Genomic DNA, 21,184 nt, shown 5'->3' on the forward strand with positions numbered 1-21,184 from the left:
TGCAGGGAAACACGTGACCTGTGCTGGGGAGTAACTGGTTAATTAAAGAACAGCTAATACATGTTGGTGACCACAAAGGAGTTACATATGAAAAAAACATCTTATGTTGCATAAAACATTCATTCTCTTGCTTAACATCTTTTTGCCGTGCAGAAATACCTTCTTTTGGTATATTTTTGATGAACCTGGATCAGCACAGCCATTGAGACAAATTTGAGCGCAACATGCACTAATTTTTTGTTCTTTTCAGCTCTATTGCCCTGTTTAAAACACAAAAGTACTCAAAAGGTAATACAATTTTATAAGTGACATTGCTTTGATGAAGTAATTAAATACATAACTGATTGCATTTTTAACAGGGTAACTTGTAATCTGTAACCTATTACATTTCCCAAACCGTGCTCAATTAAATTAAGTAGGAAAAAACGGAAATACACAAAGGCCAATCACATTTCTTTTTTTTACCCCTATCCATCACTTTCAGGTGCCTCTCAAAACAGAGTTACAAGAAGTAGTGGTCGAAATCTTCCCTAATGAAATGGGACAACCCTTCAAGGCCCTGATACGTTATTGGTATGCTGGTGTTTACAGAAAAGACGTGATTTACCCTTGCATGGGCAACAGGCATCCGTTTGTGGTTGTCATGACAGTCATGAATTGTTAACAACTTAAAAATCAATCAGACAAGTCATCAAATAAAGAAGAACACTGCTTCATTACCGGGCCACCTGCAATGCTCTGTAGGCTACCATTAGACGTGCTAACCTGAGTTCCTACATTACCAACCTCTCTTCATGAGTTTAGTTGAATTTTGGGTGTCATATGCTATCAAAGAAAGAATATAACATGGAAATGAGTCAAAATTATGGTTTCAGTAAAATCTTTTTTAAGGCAGAAAATACTTTTTTAGTTTCTCTAGTTACTCGAACTGCTATCTTGCAAACGATTTGTCATAACACTTGGTTTTAAATATCTGACAATCCTCCATAGATGTGACAAAACAGAGGGGTAAAGGCTAAGTGGTTGAGGTAAGGCGTGTTGAGGTTAGGCCAAAATCTATCCTGTTTTAACTTGGTAAGAAAAGAGCATGTTCCTTTCCCCCATTGCTCGTAGTAAGAAGCTGACTAAAAGAAATTTCATCAGGACTTTTCATATTCAATAAATATAGGAAAAGCGTGGAAAAATAAAACACTTTTCGCTGATCTTTCTCTGTCTGAAAGTGGAAACACATCTCAATGAACTCTTGAATTCTTAACAGTGTCAAAGCATTAAATTAATCACATTAGTGACTGCATTTTCCCAAAGGAGACAGTACAGATGTAAAGCTTTTTTGAGCATATTGCTGTGTCTGAAATAATAAACATGAGTCATTTCAAGATATTTACAATCGGCCATCCCCCTCCTCCTTAGAGATGACTTACTCATCACCGTAAACATTTACTGTGCTGGAAGCGCGTGCCAAACAGCTCCCCGGAAGGCGATAAATCCTGACACAACACGTGAAATAAGCAGCCCTCATGAAAACTGGGACCTTCTTCTTTGACCCTCACAGTTTCATTTCGCAGAGGTAAATATTTTCATCACTGCCGAGGACTCCACTCGAGGGTTGAAATCTACCAAACTGCTGCTGCTCCGCTCGCCCTCGACTCACTGCAGCAGCACTGAGCTCATTTCCTCGGCTCAATGACAGAAAAATCACTTCCAGTAAACTGGCTCGTGCCTGGATTTTAACTCAACACTTCAGTTGAGCCTCATGAATGATTGCCAGTTATGTAGTTTAACCTTGTTGGGCCCGATGGAGTCACGCATTAGCAGGGTGAGACCTCAAAGGGTTTACGACCTGGCCATTAATCTGACGCCTCCCATGTCTCCTTTATTGATGCCTCAGCTCCTGCATTATTTAGCAACCTTTCTGTATTTGTGTTTCTGCCAGGACCGATGAGGGAAGCGTCCTGCTGCGCTGACAGGACTGGAAATCAATGATTTCATAAAAGAGGGGCTGCAGAAAATGTATTCGGGGAGAAATAAATTCTCCGGAGTGTACAATGAAAGTGAGCATGAGACGCAGAACGCGGTGACAAGTTTGGCACGCGGCAGAGAAGTTATATCACTCGAAAAAATGACTCACGGAGCAACATTCTGATGAAACGACTGACGGTTTTTACACAGAAGTGATTAGAGGAAGCAAGCTGAGAACTGAAAACACTCAGCTGCATCCAGGAGCGCTGTGATCTACCTGATAACATCAAAAAGATCTCCTCTTGCTAAACGGAGCAGGGGAAGCTTACCCTCCACATCAAACATGGCAGACTGTTCACCCTGCTGCTGAGCACCATGATACTGAGTGACAGATCACAATCCCTCATATCTGTAGGATGAGGATCACAGCCCGATGTACCTGTCCACTGTAAAATTGGGCTCAGCTCAAGTGGAACTGCACAGTGTCATTAAAAGATCTCTTAAGAAAGTGACATATATTGTGCTTGTTGGGTTGGATTGAAAAAAGGAGAACAAACAGGAAACTGGTTGAATTAAGCGTGTGTCTACCTGACAGGTCGTGTGTGTGTGACTGACAGGTGTTTCTCAGTAAATGTCAGCTGTCAGATGCACTCTGTGTTCACTGTGGTTGTCCTGAGGGGTTTGTCTGTGGTGATGGCGGAGTGCCTCATCAGTAACAAAAGGACACAGTAATAACACTCTCATGGAGATCTGTGCGGGCTCGGATGAAAGTCTATACTTGACCTTTTCTCACAATTAGCGTTAATATCTGCCTTCAGTGGATTTATGAAACTCTCATATAACAGTGCAGAGCTACAATGTACAAATCGCCCTCGGGATGGAAAAAACACAGGGGTGGGGGGACACAATATTTAGAACCTGTGTACCCCCCCCCCCAATAAAACCATTAAAGTAGCCGAGAACTTGTATTTGACAAGCTTTTGAGCCACCAAAGCGTTTTTTCCAAACTGAAAAGGCCAGGTGCTCCTAAGGAAATACCCAGCTGGGATCACTTAAGAGCAACAGTGACGACGGTATCGTTTTACACCTAGGCTGAACATTTTTCAACTCTTGGTGCTCAGAAAAAAAATCCAAACATGCAGCGTGCTCAGTACTGAGTAAATGTTTAGTCCCTTGCCTTGCTGCTGGGATGTGTTGTGTAGTGAAAATAGACAGTGCTCCCATTTTGAAAAAAGTTGGGAGAAAGTATGCTGACCTCAGAAAAAAAAATGGTTTGGTGGACAAGTACCTATATATGCCATAAATTTATGGAAAAATTCTGCCAGAATGCAGAAAATTAAGTATTTGATAAAAGAGCAGAGCCTCTGCAGAAAAATACACCGCCACACACTTCTATTGGGTCATGAGTGATTTTTCAAAAACCTCTATACTACATCTGTAGCCCTTTGAAACTTGAGCAAATCAGCTTAATTTTTTAGTAAAACATGGGAGGGAGGTGATGAGCAACAAATACTTGTGAAAGGCATGTGCGTCCAGCACAAGAAAAACTGATGTCCATCCAGGTTTTTAATAGGATAAAATTGATGGAAAAAATATTGGATATTACTATTTCTGTGTATCTGTTTCTTGATGAAAAACTAAACAGCGGTTCAGGTTGGATTAAAGCCAGGGAGTGTAGTTTGCACTAGTATTTTTGAAAACACAGATCATTTAAAAGTCCGCCATTTATAATTTGTCTATGAACTTTGTGGCTCAATAAACAATGACACATGACTTCCTCCTCTGCCTCCAGTCATGAACATCAATGTTTTTTTTGACAATCGCTGTAAAGACTGATGTTAAAATTCAGTCTGAAAGAAACATTTCCTCCAACCTGAGAGGCATGTGCAGATTAGCGAAGGTTTGATTAGACAGTCACCTGCTCTGCAGAATGAGACTAAGTGCCACTCTACACTGAAGGTCCTTCTTACTGTAATCTCCCTCCAGACTTCATCGAGGACTGGGCTTCATGCCCACCACGTCTAAGGCTAAAGTCCCCCTTTTCATCCTCTTCCCAGTCAACTCTGTCGGCAGTGAAAGGTCCTTAGGCAAATGCAAGAACCCCTTCAAACACAAGAGCCACTGAGAGATGAGGGAGCAAAGAGGGTGACCATTACAGTGAGGACTTCTCTCAGAGATGGAAAACATTCAGTTGGATGATCAGCAAGAAGCTAAATATCCTAATTTAACTCAAAATGTGAAAAAAAGGAACTTGCAGTGGATTCAGTCAGTGTTTAAAAAGTGAAATATTTTTTGAAATGGCACGTCAAATTCATGCACTGCTGTTTCATTATCAATAAAATCTTGTAGAGGCACACAGCTGAAATAATCTCTGTTGGATACTGTTGTAATACAAGATATATCCTCAAAATCTGACGAAATAGAGCTGAAAAATAAAAATTACATTGCCTCGAGGTTGTCTTCAGCAACATGCTATATACAGCACAGTATCACTTCTCTCACCTAGAGATTCACATAACGACTGTTCTTTAAGTGCTGTGCACAACCTCTCAGCTTTGGTTTACAGATCACACGAGACGGGCCTGAGATGAAACAAACCCCCCTTCAACAGTATTCTCCTCCTATATGTTCTCCTCTTATCTTCATGCACACTGGGCTGCAGGGCACCAGAAGCAAGCCTGCTGATTCCTGAATATCTGCATGCACGCGGGGCTCTGAGCCGATGCTCAAGGATTGCAGAGCAGAGGCAGAGCATCAAACACCGAGAGTCTGGTCTGCCTCCCTTGCAGGATGGAGTCAAGAGTGAGGCTTATGTAAGAGAGAGCTGGGAGGACTGGGTAAGTAAAAGGTGAAGCGGGGGTTAGTGCTTTTGGGAACCGGATCGATGGACAAATTAAGAGCAGGGACGAAGCAACTGCAGTTTCCACTAGGAGAAGCAAGATATAGCTGTTGGGAGATGACTCATAGAAAAGATGAAAAAGCATCTTTCTGCAAACCCAAATTATGCTTATTTTTCTGTTTTCCTTTCCTCTAATCTTTGTTTGTTCCCAAGTGAAGTACTGGAGAACTTCACCTTTTTTTAACTACTTGTTTCTCTGCGTTTTTAGGGCAACTGAACATGTAAAATTGACAAGAGAAAGACAGAAAAAAAAAGAGGTTAGTGCTAGACATACACGAGGGTGAGATTTCCCCCAAGGATGAAAGGACAGGTCCCCCTCACTTGTATAAAAAAAAATCCTCCTCTTGTCCCCCTGTTTTTTATGGTCACTGGTTGATTTTCTCACTAAAGTTTCTCTGAACATTGTCCTGTTACTGTCCTGCCAAAAAGTAAAGATAAAATGAGTGAAGATCTGAGCTGATTAGCCCATTGAAACCTGGATGGACATCAATTTTTTTGTACTGAGTTCAGATGCCTTTCACAAGCAATTTAACCCTTGAAACCTGAACAAATTGGTTTGGCTTCTTTTGAAAACATGAAAAAAAAGGCATTGAGTGACATGGAAAAAAACATCCCGCAAATTGCAAGAAATTAGTAAAAGACCAGTTTACCACAACAAACCACAGAGAAGCTCGGATTACAACACACTCAAAATGGGAATGACTTCATTCTCAGGATGCCATTACTCCACAATACCTATAAATAGCAAATAGTGATGACGTTTTCTGTAAGCCGACGTGAAAGTTAGCAACTCCGTGGCTCCCTTGTCAAAAGACGAGGGAACCGGAAGTGCTGAAATGCTAACTAAGGGTTTAAGGACTCTTTGGGTTCTTTATATCGATGGTCTGTATGCAGGAACCTTTAAAGGCAACATTACAGTAAAGTGGTGCAACTTTCTGAACTTAGACTTTTCTAGTTGTTCTATTATTGGCCTTTACTCACTTCATCATTACGTCTGCATGACTGATGATTAAAAATAGCATCGTGTGCATATTTAATGAAAGCACCAATCTGATAAAAAATATTGTGATATTTGTTTTTCTCCACATCGCCCAGCCCTATATTCGTGACACAATAGATGCACCAGGTTGTACCAAAAAAAAAAAAGAAAGAAAGAAAAAGCAATTACAGCCTAAAGCTTGGTCCTTTCCTATGCTTCAATTTGCAAATAGATTTCCATTTCTATCACAAAACATGTTTTGACAGACGAAAAGACGTAATTGTCTGCATTTCTCATCTCCTTACTGGTTCATACATGAGTAATCTTTTTCATACTGAAGATGGTGGACAAAAGGTATTCATTTATGTCTGGACTGAAGTTTGAGACACTAGATATTGTGTTTTATACATACAAATTCCTTGCCTCATTCAGAGAAGGCTCTAATGTCACTCTTCACACTCAAGTGGAGATGAGTGACGTCAGAAATACTGTGACAGCAAAGGATGGATAAAAGGTCAAATACAAAAGCTGGCTGAAAATTGCACTCAATTATGTAAGCGGTGAATTGCTTTTTCCATTTCACTGAATACATATTCAAAGGCAGAGGCAAAAAATGGACTGATTCAATGAATTAGACAGAAATTTTGAGCAGTTTTCAAACTTTCTTACTTTGCTCTTTTTGTTCTGCAATACACACAACCTGCACACACACACACACACAGTTAAAGCTATAAAAATCACACTTAGTCCACAAAGTCTCTGTGCACTCATGCCAGACCTGTACTCACTATCTATAAATAAAATCAGCCCTTGTGCCTTTCGAGGCCCTGCGGGGAATAAGAAAACAGTCTGCAACTCACAAGAGAATCTGATACAAACAGCGAGAACCATCACACTTCACTGAAAACACCGAGCTGGACTGAAAAACAGACATGTACAACAATGGAAAATCAATGGAGTTGCCTTGGAAGGTGCTGCAATAAAGATAAGAATCAGTCAGTGATTTGAGACTGGGGAGTCGAGAACAATGTAATCGAATCAGAGAGTCGCAACCAGATCGGCAACAACAGTAGACTGAATCCAAGCTCGTCTTGTGGAAAGGCAGCTGGTTGTTATTTCTGGTGCCTAATAATACCAGTCATCAGGTTTACTCATATAATGCTGCTAAATCCCTTTAAAAAGATTCACATGATCACTGTAATCTCTTTTGTTTAATTTGTAAGCTACAAATGATTTTAAACATCCTTAAAGTTGCTACTATTTATACAAATATTACTTTCTTGATTGAGATTTTAAACCTCCTTTGTTAGACTACTGTTATATTTCCACTCATGGCATGACACATAAGAAGTTTACAATAATACCAAGGGCAGATTTATAATTGAAATTAGTTGTGAATTTTGAAAAATTGTGTCTTTAAATTTCAGACAAAGATAAAGCAGGCTTCTCATTTCTAGCTGGTGATTGTTAATTTTGCCAGTTGAAACTAACTGTAGGCAATTAAGGTAATGGTAGCTCGATGAGTCAGTCTGGCTATTTTTTTAATTATAAAAAAAAAATTCTGAAAAATTCTATCATAACCCAGACTGGCTGCTTTGCTTAAATACCAGCACAAGCAAGACAGAAATGTATGCTTTATTTTTAAACAGCATGTTTTAAATTAGAACAAAGAAACCGTTATTATTCAAGGAACTAACTGTGGATGTATAAAGAAAACTGGATACAATATTACAGGTGAGCCTCACAAATTCCAATAAAGTTGCTCAGTGTTATTAAGGCCCAAAAGTTTGATTTTCTGGATGTAAAATTACCCACATCCTCCACATCATGAGCCCACAGAGCAAGTGCACTGGAGACTTAGCTAACTTTGATCCGACCACACTAAACCTTTGTACACAATGATTTTATACACATGTTGGTTTTGAACTCTGCCTTGTAAGGTGACTTTGACTGTTTTGAAAGACACCTAAAAATAACATGACATTCATGTCCTAACCCTAACTAATCCCAATCCTCTTGCCCAAACCTAACCAAAAATATTCTATAACAAAAGATACCTCATTGCAAGCTGTGCCAATAATATAAAATGGTATTCGCTTCTGGTTTCTTGTGGTCATCTCTTCTCCACATAACTGTTTGGTGAACATAATGCTATGTTGGATTTTAGCTCCCCAAACCTAAATAATGGCAGGGCAGAGCCGCTGACATTAGCTTATACTCTGCTATAGCAGCATCCAGGACTGACTTCAACAGTAACCCATAAACTTCACAAAGTCATATATAATGACTATATACAGTATATACTATATCTCTCTTATTACAGCCCTCAAGTCACATCATGTCTTGAGTTACCTTTGACCATGACCTCTCTAAATGAGCACATCTGCTCCAAACACTGTGGGTTTCTGTGTTTGCATATATCTGTATGTGTGCGTACGTTTTTCTGAGTTTGGTTAAAGCTAACACTTTCTCAACAAGCCCGCTCTCAGGTACTCTCAGGTGAGAAAACTTCCAAAATTTGCATTGCTATTTTCAACCACTTCTAACTTTTCCCGAATCCAATTCTCTTGTATCAGCTGCTGTGCCTACAGGAGCTGATCTCACACTGGCTGCGACTCAGTCTGGCTCAAGCCCAAAGGTAATAACACTTGGGTGGCATTTACTGTAGGGACAGCCACTGCCACTTAGAGTTATTGTTAGTTTTAACAGAAAAAAGGTGTTATTTATTGAACCTGCCACACAGAATCTCAAAAGCCCACACAGTCCCATAATAATTTAAGATGGGCAGTGCATTTTCAAACGAGGGTAAATCATGCAACAACTCTTGAGTTTCAAACTGTCTGTTTTGTATCTGAGGTCATACAAACTAATATCATACTGACACACCATTCAAGCTATTTTGGGGCTTTTACTGTTTACGGCTTATTTACTGTACACACAGGTTTTCTAACTTCAGGGGGATGTTGGAAGTATCCCGCAAAGAGCTCATTACAGGCAGATTCCTGGATGTTCTCTGCAGCAAACAACCTATTTGGCATACAGACTCCCAGGTGTAGCCATCACAGGAGCAGGTTACTCCAAAAAGTCATGCATGTGAAGTGCTGAAGTGTGGAAATTTCTAGCATCTGTAAGGAAGAATGCAGCTCAAAAATATGCTTTAAAGGATGTGTCTCTTTTCTGCAGCTATTAGGAACAACTGCATGAAGAGTTTTGACTAACAACAACAATTGCATCTGCTTAGAAATTTGATATTTATCACCTTTCTTCTCTACAGAGAAAATCCTCTCCCTGTCACTCTGCAGCACCTGTGCCCTTCAGCTGTGGCTATTGTACTGCAATGGGGAGCAGCTGCAAGCAGGGCACGATGAAAGGCTGTTTTTTCCCCTTCGTCTACTCAATCACAGCCCACCTAGGCCTCTGGTAGCCAGCCAAGACACCCCACAGTGCACTGGTAGTCTGTCCAAAACCCTGAACAACCGGGCCATCTCTCCCAAAACTGTTGGAGGTGATCGAGAAGCACTCCATCTGCATTGCCAACAACAACTCTACATCTGCAGCCTCATAAAGAATCTGGAGTATGATAAGGAACGACTCATGCCATCACAAAGCCTGGCGAGATAAACTAATGGATTTCTGATAAGCTGTTATCATCATTCATAGCTTTAATGCATCAGTGGCAGTCTATTGTAACATCAGAGAGCATGGGATAGTCGAGCGGCTGCGCGACAGGAAAGCCAGACTGAGTGTGGGGCTGGTGATGATAATTTACTGTTCATCTGGATAGTCTTTAATGGGGTATTTGGCTCCAGTGTTACAGATACCATTATCCACAATTATATTTTGTGTGCTATAGTGAAATTATAAAAAAGGAGCACTGACGGGTGCAATCACAAAGTGTTAAAATTGTCCTGGGCTGAAGCCAGTTTGAAACTAAAATCAGGCAGGCAAGTCGAGGAAGCCGAGGTAACCCTCCAGTCAAATGTTCTTGCCAGATTGCCAGAACCTGCCGCAAGTGCTTCTGCGATTCTGTATATTTAATCCCCTGGCATCAACAAGGGATCTGATGTTTTTGTGCTGGCACTGTGTTATTTTCTGTTCCTTAAAATTAAAGTGAATGGATAACAGGTGCAGGCAGGATCGGTACTGGGTGGTCCAGAGCTGCCTGAGTGGAGAGGCGTGCGTTTTTAAGATAAGGATTTACCAGGCACAGACAGCGCAGGATGAGAGGCAGAGAAAAATATTAAGCAAAAATCACATAAACACTGAGCCCTTTCTGCTCTGTTCACACTGGCATGCGTGATGTCCTAATCATCATCCATTTTCAGGCCCATATCTGAGTTTATCCAAATCAACAGGAATAAAACATACCAGACCAATTTCACGGCTTGACGATTTCATGGATAGTATCATTTTTATGAGGCAAGTTGAGCAAAAAATTGAATTTACTGTTGATTTGGCTTTAGTAGACATACCAAATTGGATCCGCTATGCATAAAATGCAGTGGTCCCCCGTCATTTAATTTGATACTGAGATGAAAATAGACAGCCTCGACTGGTGAGATGATCCCAGTTGACATCTAATTGTCCCTATAATTGAGTCTCTGAATTTTTTGTGTGCCGAACAAATTTTATTCACTGTCTGCCCTTAAAAATGTTGCTGAAGATAAAAGTGAGTGCATGATGAGCAACAACATGTAGTTTTATTATTATTTTGTTTCTTGGACTGTATGGCTCCATCTTTTACTCATCCACTATTGAGCGGCCTTATTCCTTTCATTATTAGTAAGAACATTGGTAAATGGACTTGCACTTATTGAATGCTCAAGGAATAAGTCCTAAAACCCATGCGTTGCCATTTTAGCACTCCTCGTTCCCTCATCTTGAAGTCTGTGGGTTTTCTGAATGGGCTTTTGGTCAGATACCTTAAATAAGGTCTTTGGTTAATAGACTTTTATGGTTTCTTCTACGACATAAAATATATCTGTAAATACCTCATTTGTGAATTTTTAAGCCTTTATGTGTTAAAATGCTGGTTGTTAACAAGAGTCTTCAGAATATCATCACACCAAACACTGCTTTACAGCCTTGTTGTGAGGGCCACGTTCAAGTGTGTAACCATGGTGTTTGTTTATAGTCAAACTTTAACTTTTTGCTTCTGGTGATTGCAATAAGGCTTCAAAAATCCTAAAACTGATTTTAATTCATCTTGCTTAACAAAACTTGTACGTATCACAAACATTTCAGAGAAAACAACAAAGAAGGCCTTTAATTCATAGGGCTAGAAACATTAAAAATACACCAATGCCTATCAGCTTACGCCCTCTTCAGGGAGCAGTCTACTACACTACTACTAGTCTACTACACCAGGCCTTTTATGCTTTCCAAACCATCCTGAGTGCCTGGACTCGTATCTTTTACACCACAGTTTTTTGGTCATAGGATCCTCCTTTTCTTTGAAGTATTCCCTTCTATTAGCTCCTGCAGTCTCTCTTTATCACAAACATTTATTTATTACAGATCTTACATTCTGCAATAATCCAAAATTAAACTAGAAAATCCTATAGGCTTTGTCATGAGGAAACCAGGGCAACACTAACTTTCATGTCCGCCTACAGGAAAACGTCATCCCTGGGACACACACTTCTCTGGTCTTCCAACAACTCAAAGTGCTAATAAGACTAAATGTCACATTCACCCATTCTGGTGGCCACACTGGTCGCCGAGGTAACCATACAAGGTGCCACCTGCTACTCAGCTTTACACATTGACTCACACTCAGACCTCAGAACAATTTGGGGCTCAGAATCTTGCACAAAGATACTTTGACATGTGGACTGGAAGATCCCTGGATCAAACTGCCAATCTTCCGATTAGTGGATGTCCTGCTCTACCTGCTCAGCTATAGCTGTCCCATGCTGTATCCATTTTAATTTAAACTAAATTAAGGGTGGGAATCACCAGAGGCTCCCCAATATGTTCCGTCACAATACAATACTATTGCCATTTTAAACATGTTGCAATGTGCTGACTATTGGGGTAACATATATAACAATATATTGCAATTCATTACCTTTTTTCAACTGCAAATTGAGCCATGTCCCTAAAGAAAAACTTTGTAAACAACTGATCACACTTGATTGTCTTCTCTGTTATTGTGTTGATGCTGATATTTACTGCTTCTATGTTCATGCTACTTCTGTCTCATATACTTATTCACATATTTTCTTTTACCTGTTGTCTTTCAATGTAAAGCACTTTGAGTTTATGTGTAATGAAATGTGCTATATAAATACAATCGCCATTGCCATCTGTATTATCTTATGAGATAAAGTCCTTGGTCTATTAATTTTAGAGCAGACATTTTCATTGCACCAAATTGTATCTTGTGGGCTAAAAAGCAATGGTTTTTGTTGTTCTAGTCAGCTACCAAAAGTTAAATTTGTCTTTGTAATGCTGATAATTTATGTAATTCAAAAACGATACTTGGCGTCCTTGTGTTAATATGATGTTTTCCTCCACCCCTAAACTCAATGTGCCTCATAAGAATTGGGAAAACAACCAAAAGTCTTTGGGTTAAAATGAAAACTCTACATTCAGTGACTGCCTTCCCTGTTCCCCTGTTGTCTTTTTTCTCCTGGATTTGGTGCATTAGTGAAATGAAATGTTGAGTGCACCTGTCAGATTAAAGGATTGAAGGTATCCCATTCTATTATTTGTTGACTGTAACTGTTAAATCTAATCTCCTTGTCTTCCTGTGAAATAGATTGAATTGAAGTGTGGGAGCTATTTTTATTGGAAGTGAAAGAGCCTCTTATCCAGATTCTGCTTTTACATTTCATAAGAGAATAAATATGAAATATTTACAGCGTGCGTTCTGCAGCCTATGTATTGTCAGTGTTTATGTGAAGGGGGTTTGTGTGCATCTGTGCATGTTTGTGCAAAAAGGGGGAATGAAAGAGCTTGTCTTTCATGTTGTGCAGCTTTGATTATTGCTTTCCAGTGTTGGATTAATATTCAACATTCAGCTCTCGGAGGACTGTGCAAGTCAACATCAATCTGTGTAATCTCAGTACCTATAACTGTGTCATTGGCAGTGCTTTTATACATCAACCAAATAATTCCCAGAGACTGAACTGCTCATTTTCTAGTTAAGATTTTTTTTTAGCTCATACCTAACATGAAGAAAAACCAATTAAATGTTCATTATGTTCAATATTCAGCAGCTCTTATTAAGAATCATCAAGGAAATACTACTTGGTTGCACAAATGGTGTTTCAGTTGAAGAAGTTCACAGTAAGAATGAAAAAAATCCTAATATTCCTCTACCCTGAAGCTGGCGAGGGGGGATAGAGTCATCAAACCCTCTGTGATACATGCTCCATTTCAACACCATAACACGGAGACTGCTGTTGCTACGGCAGCAAGCTGAAATCAAAGTGGTTTCTATTGGCGATTCCCCCGGGAGTTTCAGTGGTTTGCTTCTCTGATGTTTCTCCTGTCATCATCATCATCATCATCACCAGAGACACCATCACTCCTGCTTGTGCGAACACATGCACGGATGCAATATCCCTGACAAAATCACACTTAACAAGATGCAGTCATACACATGTAGGCACTGTCTGCACGCAAATGCACACGCACACAATCACCTCTGGGAATAATGATCATGAAAGAGACACAGTGTTGAGCTGCAAGTGTTTGAGTTCAGCAGCTTTGATGTTAAATTGAGAGAAAAAAGGGAGAGCAAGTCACATCTTCATACTAGACGGCAACCCCTTAAGCAACGTTAAGAAGAAACGTTTATATCTTGGGATGCTCCACATATTCTGTGTTTGTGTTTCTTTTCAGTCTCATTTTCTGCACACCCAATCATGATGTGCCGAATTTAGAGTTAAGTTGCAGCTCTAACTAACATTTTGGACCAAAGCTGTGTAAATATAGAGCAGCATCCAGGGAGTTATAATCCCACAATAATTCTGACTTAATCTTTCCATGCCCACAATTTCATTACTTCCCTAAGTACAGTTCCCGAGGACATTCTCTTTAAGTAATCACAGTCAAAGTAATCCGATCCCAGGAGGGGCGGCTGCCAATTTTCACACACATTCACCTTTTCTTTGGGGACGTCCATAAGGAGGCGTGTGAATGCGGATCAAAAATGACACCACCACCTCTTATTACTTAGAAAGGCTTCTCCTTCTTGAAAAGATATGTCATTGTTCTCATGTACACAACTGCTCACATTTCATATCCAATAATGATAGCCCCATCACGTGATAGCAACCACACCGGATCAATTAAAACCCAATTAACAGGAGTTATATGGAACAAAATCCAACTGCACTATTGTCCAAATCCTGTTGGGATCATTAGTAATCATTTCACAGAGCTTGGAGGCAAAATCACATCCATACATTCAGAGACACAGCAATATATCACAGAGTGCAGCCTGCAGGCTTTAATCAATCCCTGCAACCCAGTTCAGTCTGTTCAGTAGGTGAATATGCACATCAATCAATCCCCGCCCTCTGCTCTAATTGCTTAATTCTCTTGTTTGTGAAATCTCCCGGGACACGTCTGGAAACACATCCAAGGTAACCCATATTAAGGGCAGTATGATGGAATAGGTCTGAATGGCTCCTGCTGCGCAAGTGGGACTGAAACATTAATTGCTTATAATTAAGCAAGGACCCATATACTAATTGTGGGAAGAGCTGAAGCTTATATATGGCCTAGTTTGTGTTTATTTTGACCTGTGGCAATCCTGTTGAAGCTCTCCTGGAAGCAATTAAATACCCTTTTAGATAAGCTGAATTTTGAGGAGGAAGTCAGAAAAGTGAAGTCTGTATTTGACATCAACATTTACCTTTGCACTAACCTAAACTATCCAATGCACATAATAATATGAATCGTTTTTGAAACAATGGCAAAATCTTACAAAATGTGTAAATGAAGATTCAAAATAAGGCATATTGTGAACACTGTAAACACAATCCCTCTTGTATTTTCTGTTTCCATCTTTTTCCCCCTAAATATATGTCCTAAATTTACATTTTGGCCACCCAAGAATACCCAAAGTGATTATGTTTCTAATTTTAAAACATTTATTCTAAAGTATATTTCTACAGCGTGGGCTATGATCCAACAACAGCACCAAGTTTTGTCGTATTATCAGACTAAGAAAGTGTGCCATAACTATTAGTACTGTTTCTAAATGTCCGTGCGTGTTTCCCCCATCAGCGCGTCTTCTACCGCATTAGCGCGCATCTCTCAATCAACACGGCGGACTTACGTCTCTGAAGCGATTCCAGTGCTTGATCTTGCGGCTGTACTGTGAAATGGTGGACAGCCACTGCTCGTCTTCCATGAAATTTCCCGTTTTTTCAGCCTCTTTGACGCTCTTCACGTCGGTCTGGAAGGTAGACCCCGCCAGCATCACCAGCGGGACGAGAAGGCACACGATATCCGTAATTTCCACCATGGTAGCGGACGAAAAACACCTCGCACACACCGGCTGTCGGCTGTCCTCTTCTGGGAGGGGGAGGATGCTGAGGCTGGATTGAAACTACCAACTGATTAGCCTATAGGATGCTCCTTCTGCTGCTGGAGAGAGAGAGGGAGAGAAAGACAGAGGGGAGGGAGGGAGGGTGTGAGAGGGGTTTGATGATAGTATTTAGGGTAAATCCTGGTGCTCTATGACAACATTTGGTATGTTTATATAAATACGGTAGCCTCTACGTCACAGACTAATCTGCATTTTGTCGTTTATGTTGCTGTTTACAAGCTGCACCTTCTGATGTCACGTGACGCCCTGCACCCCTACCCATGACATGCTCAGGTGGGACAGTGTGTTTGGTATGTGGGGCAGTCTAAATTAGGGGCTGAAACTAACATTTTTTTTTTTTTTTTTACATTTTCTCAACTAATTCATTGAAGCTGAGCGTCACATTTATTTCCTTCGTTTTTAATTTTTATGCACAACTGTGAGTATTTTCTGACTCATTTTATTGTGTTAGGCTGAATGTCTTCAATTTTGTCAAAATAACCCCCCCCTGCAACTTTCATGTTTTTGTTAGAGGTGACAACTGAACATTTATTAAATATTAAATATAGGATATGGACCTATATAATATATCATAATATAGTATAATTTGATTGATTGATTGAATATTGAGGGGATGTGTCCTCTGCTCCTCCCTGAAATGTTTGCTTATGGATATATGGAACTTAGTGATCTAAATATAACATTTAGACCTACATAATACAAGAACACAACAATACAATACAATTTACACATATTTTAACTGATGGATTGAATATTGATGGGGACATGTCAGCTGCTTCCCCCCCTGAAATGTTAGTCTATGAATAATCTGGTATATAAATATCAAGAAATTAGAGATATGTCTTATTAATTGACAGATGATGACCATGGACTTTTATAGTTGTCTTGTTATTAGTTTGGTGCCATACCACAAAATGCCCCTTTGGGGACACGAAGGTCTGAGAGGATTGTTTTTCTTCTTCATTTAAAACTGATAAATCCTTTACAGCAACATTATGCAACTTTTAGTTGATTGTTGAGACTTGTTTCCAGTTCATCAAAGACCGACATGTTTGGCTTATGGTGGGACCAAAGCACCAATCCAAAACGTCAGTATTTGACAACTTAGGAATGAGACTCAACAATCAACTAAAAGTTGCATAATGTTAACTGTGGGCTGTAAAGAATTCTGACAATTTTATTCATCAGTCAGTCAATCTGGTGACAGGTTAAATTACTGATTTCTATCAAAGCTGCACATCTGATTTACAAATCCTTTGATTGATGTTTAACTGCATAAACAAAGTACAAAGTCTCATTTTCTTTAAAGTGCTGCTTCACTGTGAGTAACATCATTTACCAAACACAATACACTATTTTGAAAAAAAAAAAATATTATGTGGTATCATGGACAAGCAACATTTAGAGAGCATCATGTAAGATGTGTAATATTAGCAGACTCTGACACATTTGATGACGCCAAACCACTCAAAAATCCTTGTTCCTATCCTTATAAATGCCCTCTGAAACAGGCCTTTTCCCCCAGCAGACATTTTTAAAGGTGTCATCACAGGAAAAGCACAGGTGCAGCTAATAACATTAACAATGGCTCTGTTCCATTTAAGTGTCCCAGTAAGGCGTGACAGTGAGCCACTGTACATAATAACAGGGCCCTGGAACTGGAACACCTAAATGCAATGCAGCCATAATTAATTATTTTAATTAGATGTGCTATTCCTGCTATCACATGGTGTGAAAGAGGCCTGGTACTGTTTCACTGAGCTGAATCAACACCTCTATGACAAAATCCTAACAAAAACTGACTCAGAAATGAGAGCCATGTGGTCTGGAATAAACTGATTGTTAACTGCATTACACTAGATTTCTAGTCTTTTATTACAGTATTTCCACCCCCCTGTATGAAATGAATGTCTGTGCTTACTGCCACTATAACAGTGAAACATGCCTGGCTAAAAATAAAGCTGGAAAAGTCTGTGCTGCCGCTCTACCTTGGAATTGTTACCTGGATTGATGAAGAGACAACACAGAGAGGAGGTTAGTGGATTATTTTGTTGTCGAGCTCCGCTGTGTTCAGATGGCCCACAGATAATGGCAGCGTTTTCTGATACATTACCGGGAAGCAGAGCATTTGCATCGCGCCACGCTACAGTATCTGACTGTATCTGCCCTGCCTGCTGTATCTCTCTCTGCTGCAGCTTCAGCTGGTCCCCAGAGAAACAAACTGAATGACAGCTTGTAATTGAAATGCTGGATTAACTGATGCCATCTTTACTTCATCCTGAAGAGAGTAGTCTTTGAGGCCCTCTTAATAAAGGCAGGCACGAGACAGGGCGTCATCTAATCTCTCAGCTGAACGCAATCAAGTTTACGAGCAAAGATAAATGAGAGGGGAAGTTGTTTAAAATGAACACAGTGCTGAAGTTATGTGATTAAATCAGTGTCTCATGTTTTAATCCATGCATGTATGAAACATACTGCAGTGTGATGCTCATTTTTGAGAACACAGCTTTACACTCAGGTTGGTAAAAAATATTTATGAGTGCAAACAACAAATCTGCATAATGCATTTTGTTTGAAATGGTCTTATCTGTTTTAACGTAATGCTCTGCAGCTGCTTCATTCTCACTGGCATTAATCAAACTAAAAGCAGTGATGAAGCAAAACGGCATTGTGATTAACATTACACATCCTTTAAGGCACATATTAGGTGAAAACCTCATGCAAGCTGCACTGGGACTCAGGCTCAGGCCCGGACATGAACCCGCAGACAGATGTGATGTGACAGTCACAGAGCAGGGATCCAGAGGGAGAGGAGGGCAGAACATGGCAGCCCAACAATGTGCTTCTCATTTACTGGAGCAAGTTAAAGAGAAAACGGCTGAGTAATCCTAGAGTCAAACAGCCATAGGGGGTTTCAGGTAATCCCCTTATAAAAGCCGGGGAAAATACGCCTGTCAGTCATGTGAGTGTGGTTCCCTCGGGTCTGATGCTTTGTGAAGCAAAGGGAGGGAATCCAAACATGATGGCAAGAAATGTAAAGATCAGATGATGCTCACTGACAAAAGACAGTGGCTAATGTCATCTGTCATCCAGACCTTATATGCCAAGACATGAGATAATGCTTGGTAGCCACAGGCCACTCATGGAGTCATCTGAGTGACGTTAGAAAGTTGTTGAACTAGCCTGTGCTTTGTGTTTCATGTTTAGCAGCCCTGATAGCTTTTGTGCAAGTCACAAGACATTCAACTTGGGTCACGTTGCCCTTAGATTTTTGAGATTTGATGCCAGAGATTACTTTGCCATCAGGGCCCCTCGGCTTTGGAACGACCTGCCTGAGGAGATAGGGCTGGCAGAATCAGTAACTTCTTTTAAATCACCTCTTAAAACCAATTTTTATAGACATGCTTTAATGTGAAGTTGTCTTTTTATTTCTTTTACTTTTTATGTCTACTTTTATTGATTTTATTTTGCCTTATATATGTTTTATCTATTTTAATTCCCTTTGCTTCTGGTTTGATTGCCTCTTTGTTTCTGTTATTGTTTTTGGTCTGTTTCTTTGTATTATTTTATATTGACATTATGAGTCTTGCATCTTGCATTATTTGTTTCCTGGTTTTAATTTTGTCCCAACTAGTTTCTTCTGGCTTGTGTTCAGTATTACGTTTGGCTGTCCATGTCTCCCATTTCTGCTTTGCTTTGTTTGTCAAAGCATTTTTAGACTCTGTTTTTAAAGGTGCTAGGTAAATGAAGTTATTATGACTTTTCTTTTGCTTTTTTTGCAACATCTGCAATTTGCTTCTTGGGATGTCAATATCAGAATAAATGTAATAACTTCAGTGATCCCCTGAGCTTTCATCTAGCACCACCATTGACATTCCCATCAGCCTCAGGTGTACTTTGTGTTTAATGCTAATTAGCAAATGTTAGCATGCTAATATGCTAAACTGTGTTGAACATGGTTTGCATTACAATTTAAACATCCCTGTGTTAGCACTGTAAGCATGATGATGTTAGTATTTAGCTCAAAGCACTGTTGTGTCTACCAAACCTCAGGATCAGCACTGGGCTTTGGCTTTTTGGCCACTTTTACATTGTGGCCAAACGTGGAATAACAAAAGCAGGGTCTGTCACAAGATGTTATGGGGCCCAAAAAGACTATACTAAGCTCACATCTGTGTGACTTTTTTTGTTCTCTCTATTTTTTTTAGAAAATAGAAAGACAGAAAGAGAATAGAAAGTTTCAGATGTATCATGTTGTTTTTGTTTTGTTTTTTGTCATATATTTCGGGGAAAAAAAAAAGCTTGACGGATAGCCTGCCATGGAGCAGACTAGTTCAGCAGGACAAGTCACCATGGTTACTGAGCGGGGACATAAGCCACCTTCATGGAACAGATCACTCACTAGAACTAGCGAGACTTATCAAAATAAGGCAGGCTTTTCCTTTATCCACCTTAAAGGAATACTCCTCAGAATACTTTAAGATTTAAAGAGCAGACACAACAGCCCTACAAGTCTTGTTTAATTCAAAACCAAACACAAAAAGCAAAAACATTGGCAGCGTTGCTAAATAATGCACACAGTTCTAAAATGAGAGATAGCTTCACTCAGGGACAAGTCACGGTAAGAGTACTTATAAATAATGATCAGGATCCTTTTCTATGTCTGATGTCATGTGGTTCATCATGTATGCATTGACTTTCTCACTGCTGCACGCATCACTCAGCAATGCAGCCTCTGTGCGTAATGACATTCAATCAATATCAATAATAAGCCTCATTCACAGGCACCACAATACAAACTGGAAACTACAAATAATCCAGTTCCTTTGGGTGTTTTATGTCAAGTCCGTAGTCGTTGAAGGGAATCAATAATACCATTTACATTTGCATTCAGCGCTCATATCCTCCTACTGGCAACAAAAGCAGATTTTGATACTGTATAAAGTACAAGTACAGTTAAGTACATCAAAACATGACAAACAGTGGATAACAAGGCACCAAAACACCCAAAAGAAAGTGCAAATATATATTGATTTAATGCATTATACATGCATTTGGTAACTGATTGCCTGTGTTGCATGAACCATATTGTTTTTATATACTATACTGCACTCCTGACTCATTGAATTAAATTAAACTAATGCGATATGGTCTTAAATGTTGTCTGAAAGAAGCTACACTTTAACAATAACTTGATGCAGTCATACGGCTATGCTCTGAGTTTTTCAGAATATACTCAAGCAATCCACTCTCTCTGGCTCTTTTTTGCAATGTGAGATAGGTTTTCTTGGGAACATTATTTTAAAAAGCACATTTATGTCAAAGGGGTTATTTCAGCTAAGCATAGCTCATAAAACAAAAGTCAATTCTTAATGGAGTAGTTCTTTTTTGTGATTGTCCATTTTTGCCAAATGTGCCAGAACTCAAAGAAACCCTCAGACTTTATTTCTAATTCAAGGTCAGCCAAAGATCAAGAGTCTAACTAAGGTAATATTCAATATACCAGCTATTTGAGGTTGGTGTGTAAAGTGTTAATGCTTTGATAAAGAAGACTGTGTCTCAGCAGAACTTGCCAAACATCAGTTTCTCCTGCCCCCCTTGAGAGTGCAGGTCTGTTTCTGCTTCCTCCAGCAATAAATCAAAACCTAAATGGAACGCTGTCCCAGCTCCAACTTCAGGTGACGCAGTCGTATGAAGCCAAACAGAGAGTCCTGCATTCAGAGCTTAAGGGTTTCCATATAAACACAGGGCTCTGATGACACAGGATGATGGGATATCT

The 21,184-nt window shown here is 39.7% G+C and overlaps 1 protein-coding gene across 4 annotated transcripts in view; it reads right to left on the minus strand.

Annotated features, from left to right (window-relative positions):
* Positions 1 to 21,184, minus strand: part of spock2 (SPARC (osteonectin), cwcv and kazal like domains proteoglycan 2) — a 43,645-nt gene that overhangs the window by 20,319 nt on the left and 2,142 nt on the right. Inside the window, exons 1-2 of one of the 4 annotated variants that reach the window (XM_042502339.2) lie at positions 17,408 to 17,667; positions 15,133 to 15,440 (exon numbers count right to left, since the gene is read on the minus strand). In XM_042502339.2, the coding sequence (XP_042358273.2) occupies positions 15,133 to 15,321 (189 nt within the window). In that variant the 5' untranslated portion in view covers positions 15,322 to 15,440; positions 17,408 to 17,667. Of the gene's footprint in view, positions 1 to 15,132; positions 15,444 to 17,407; positions 17,668 to 21,184 lie in introns of those variants that run through there. The other 3 variants (XM_088086403.1, XM_088086402.1, XM_088086404.1) reach the window with 3 other exon arrangements.

This window comes from Plectropomus leopardus, chromosome 13 (assembly GCF_026936395.1).
Source record: "Plectropomus leopardus strain MGB_pleo_1.0 chromosome 13, ASM2693639v1, whole genome shotgun sequence".
Lineage (NCBI taxonomy): Eukaryota > Metazoa > Chordata > Actinopteri > Perciformes > Serranidae > Plectropomus > Plectropomus leopardus.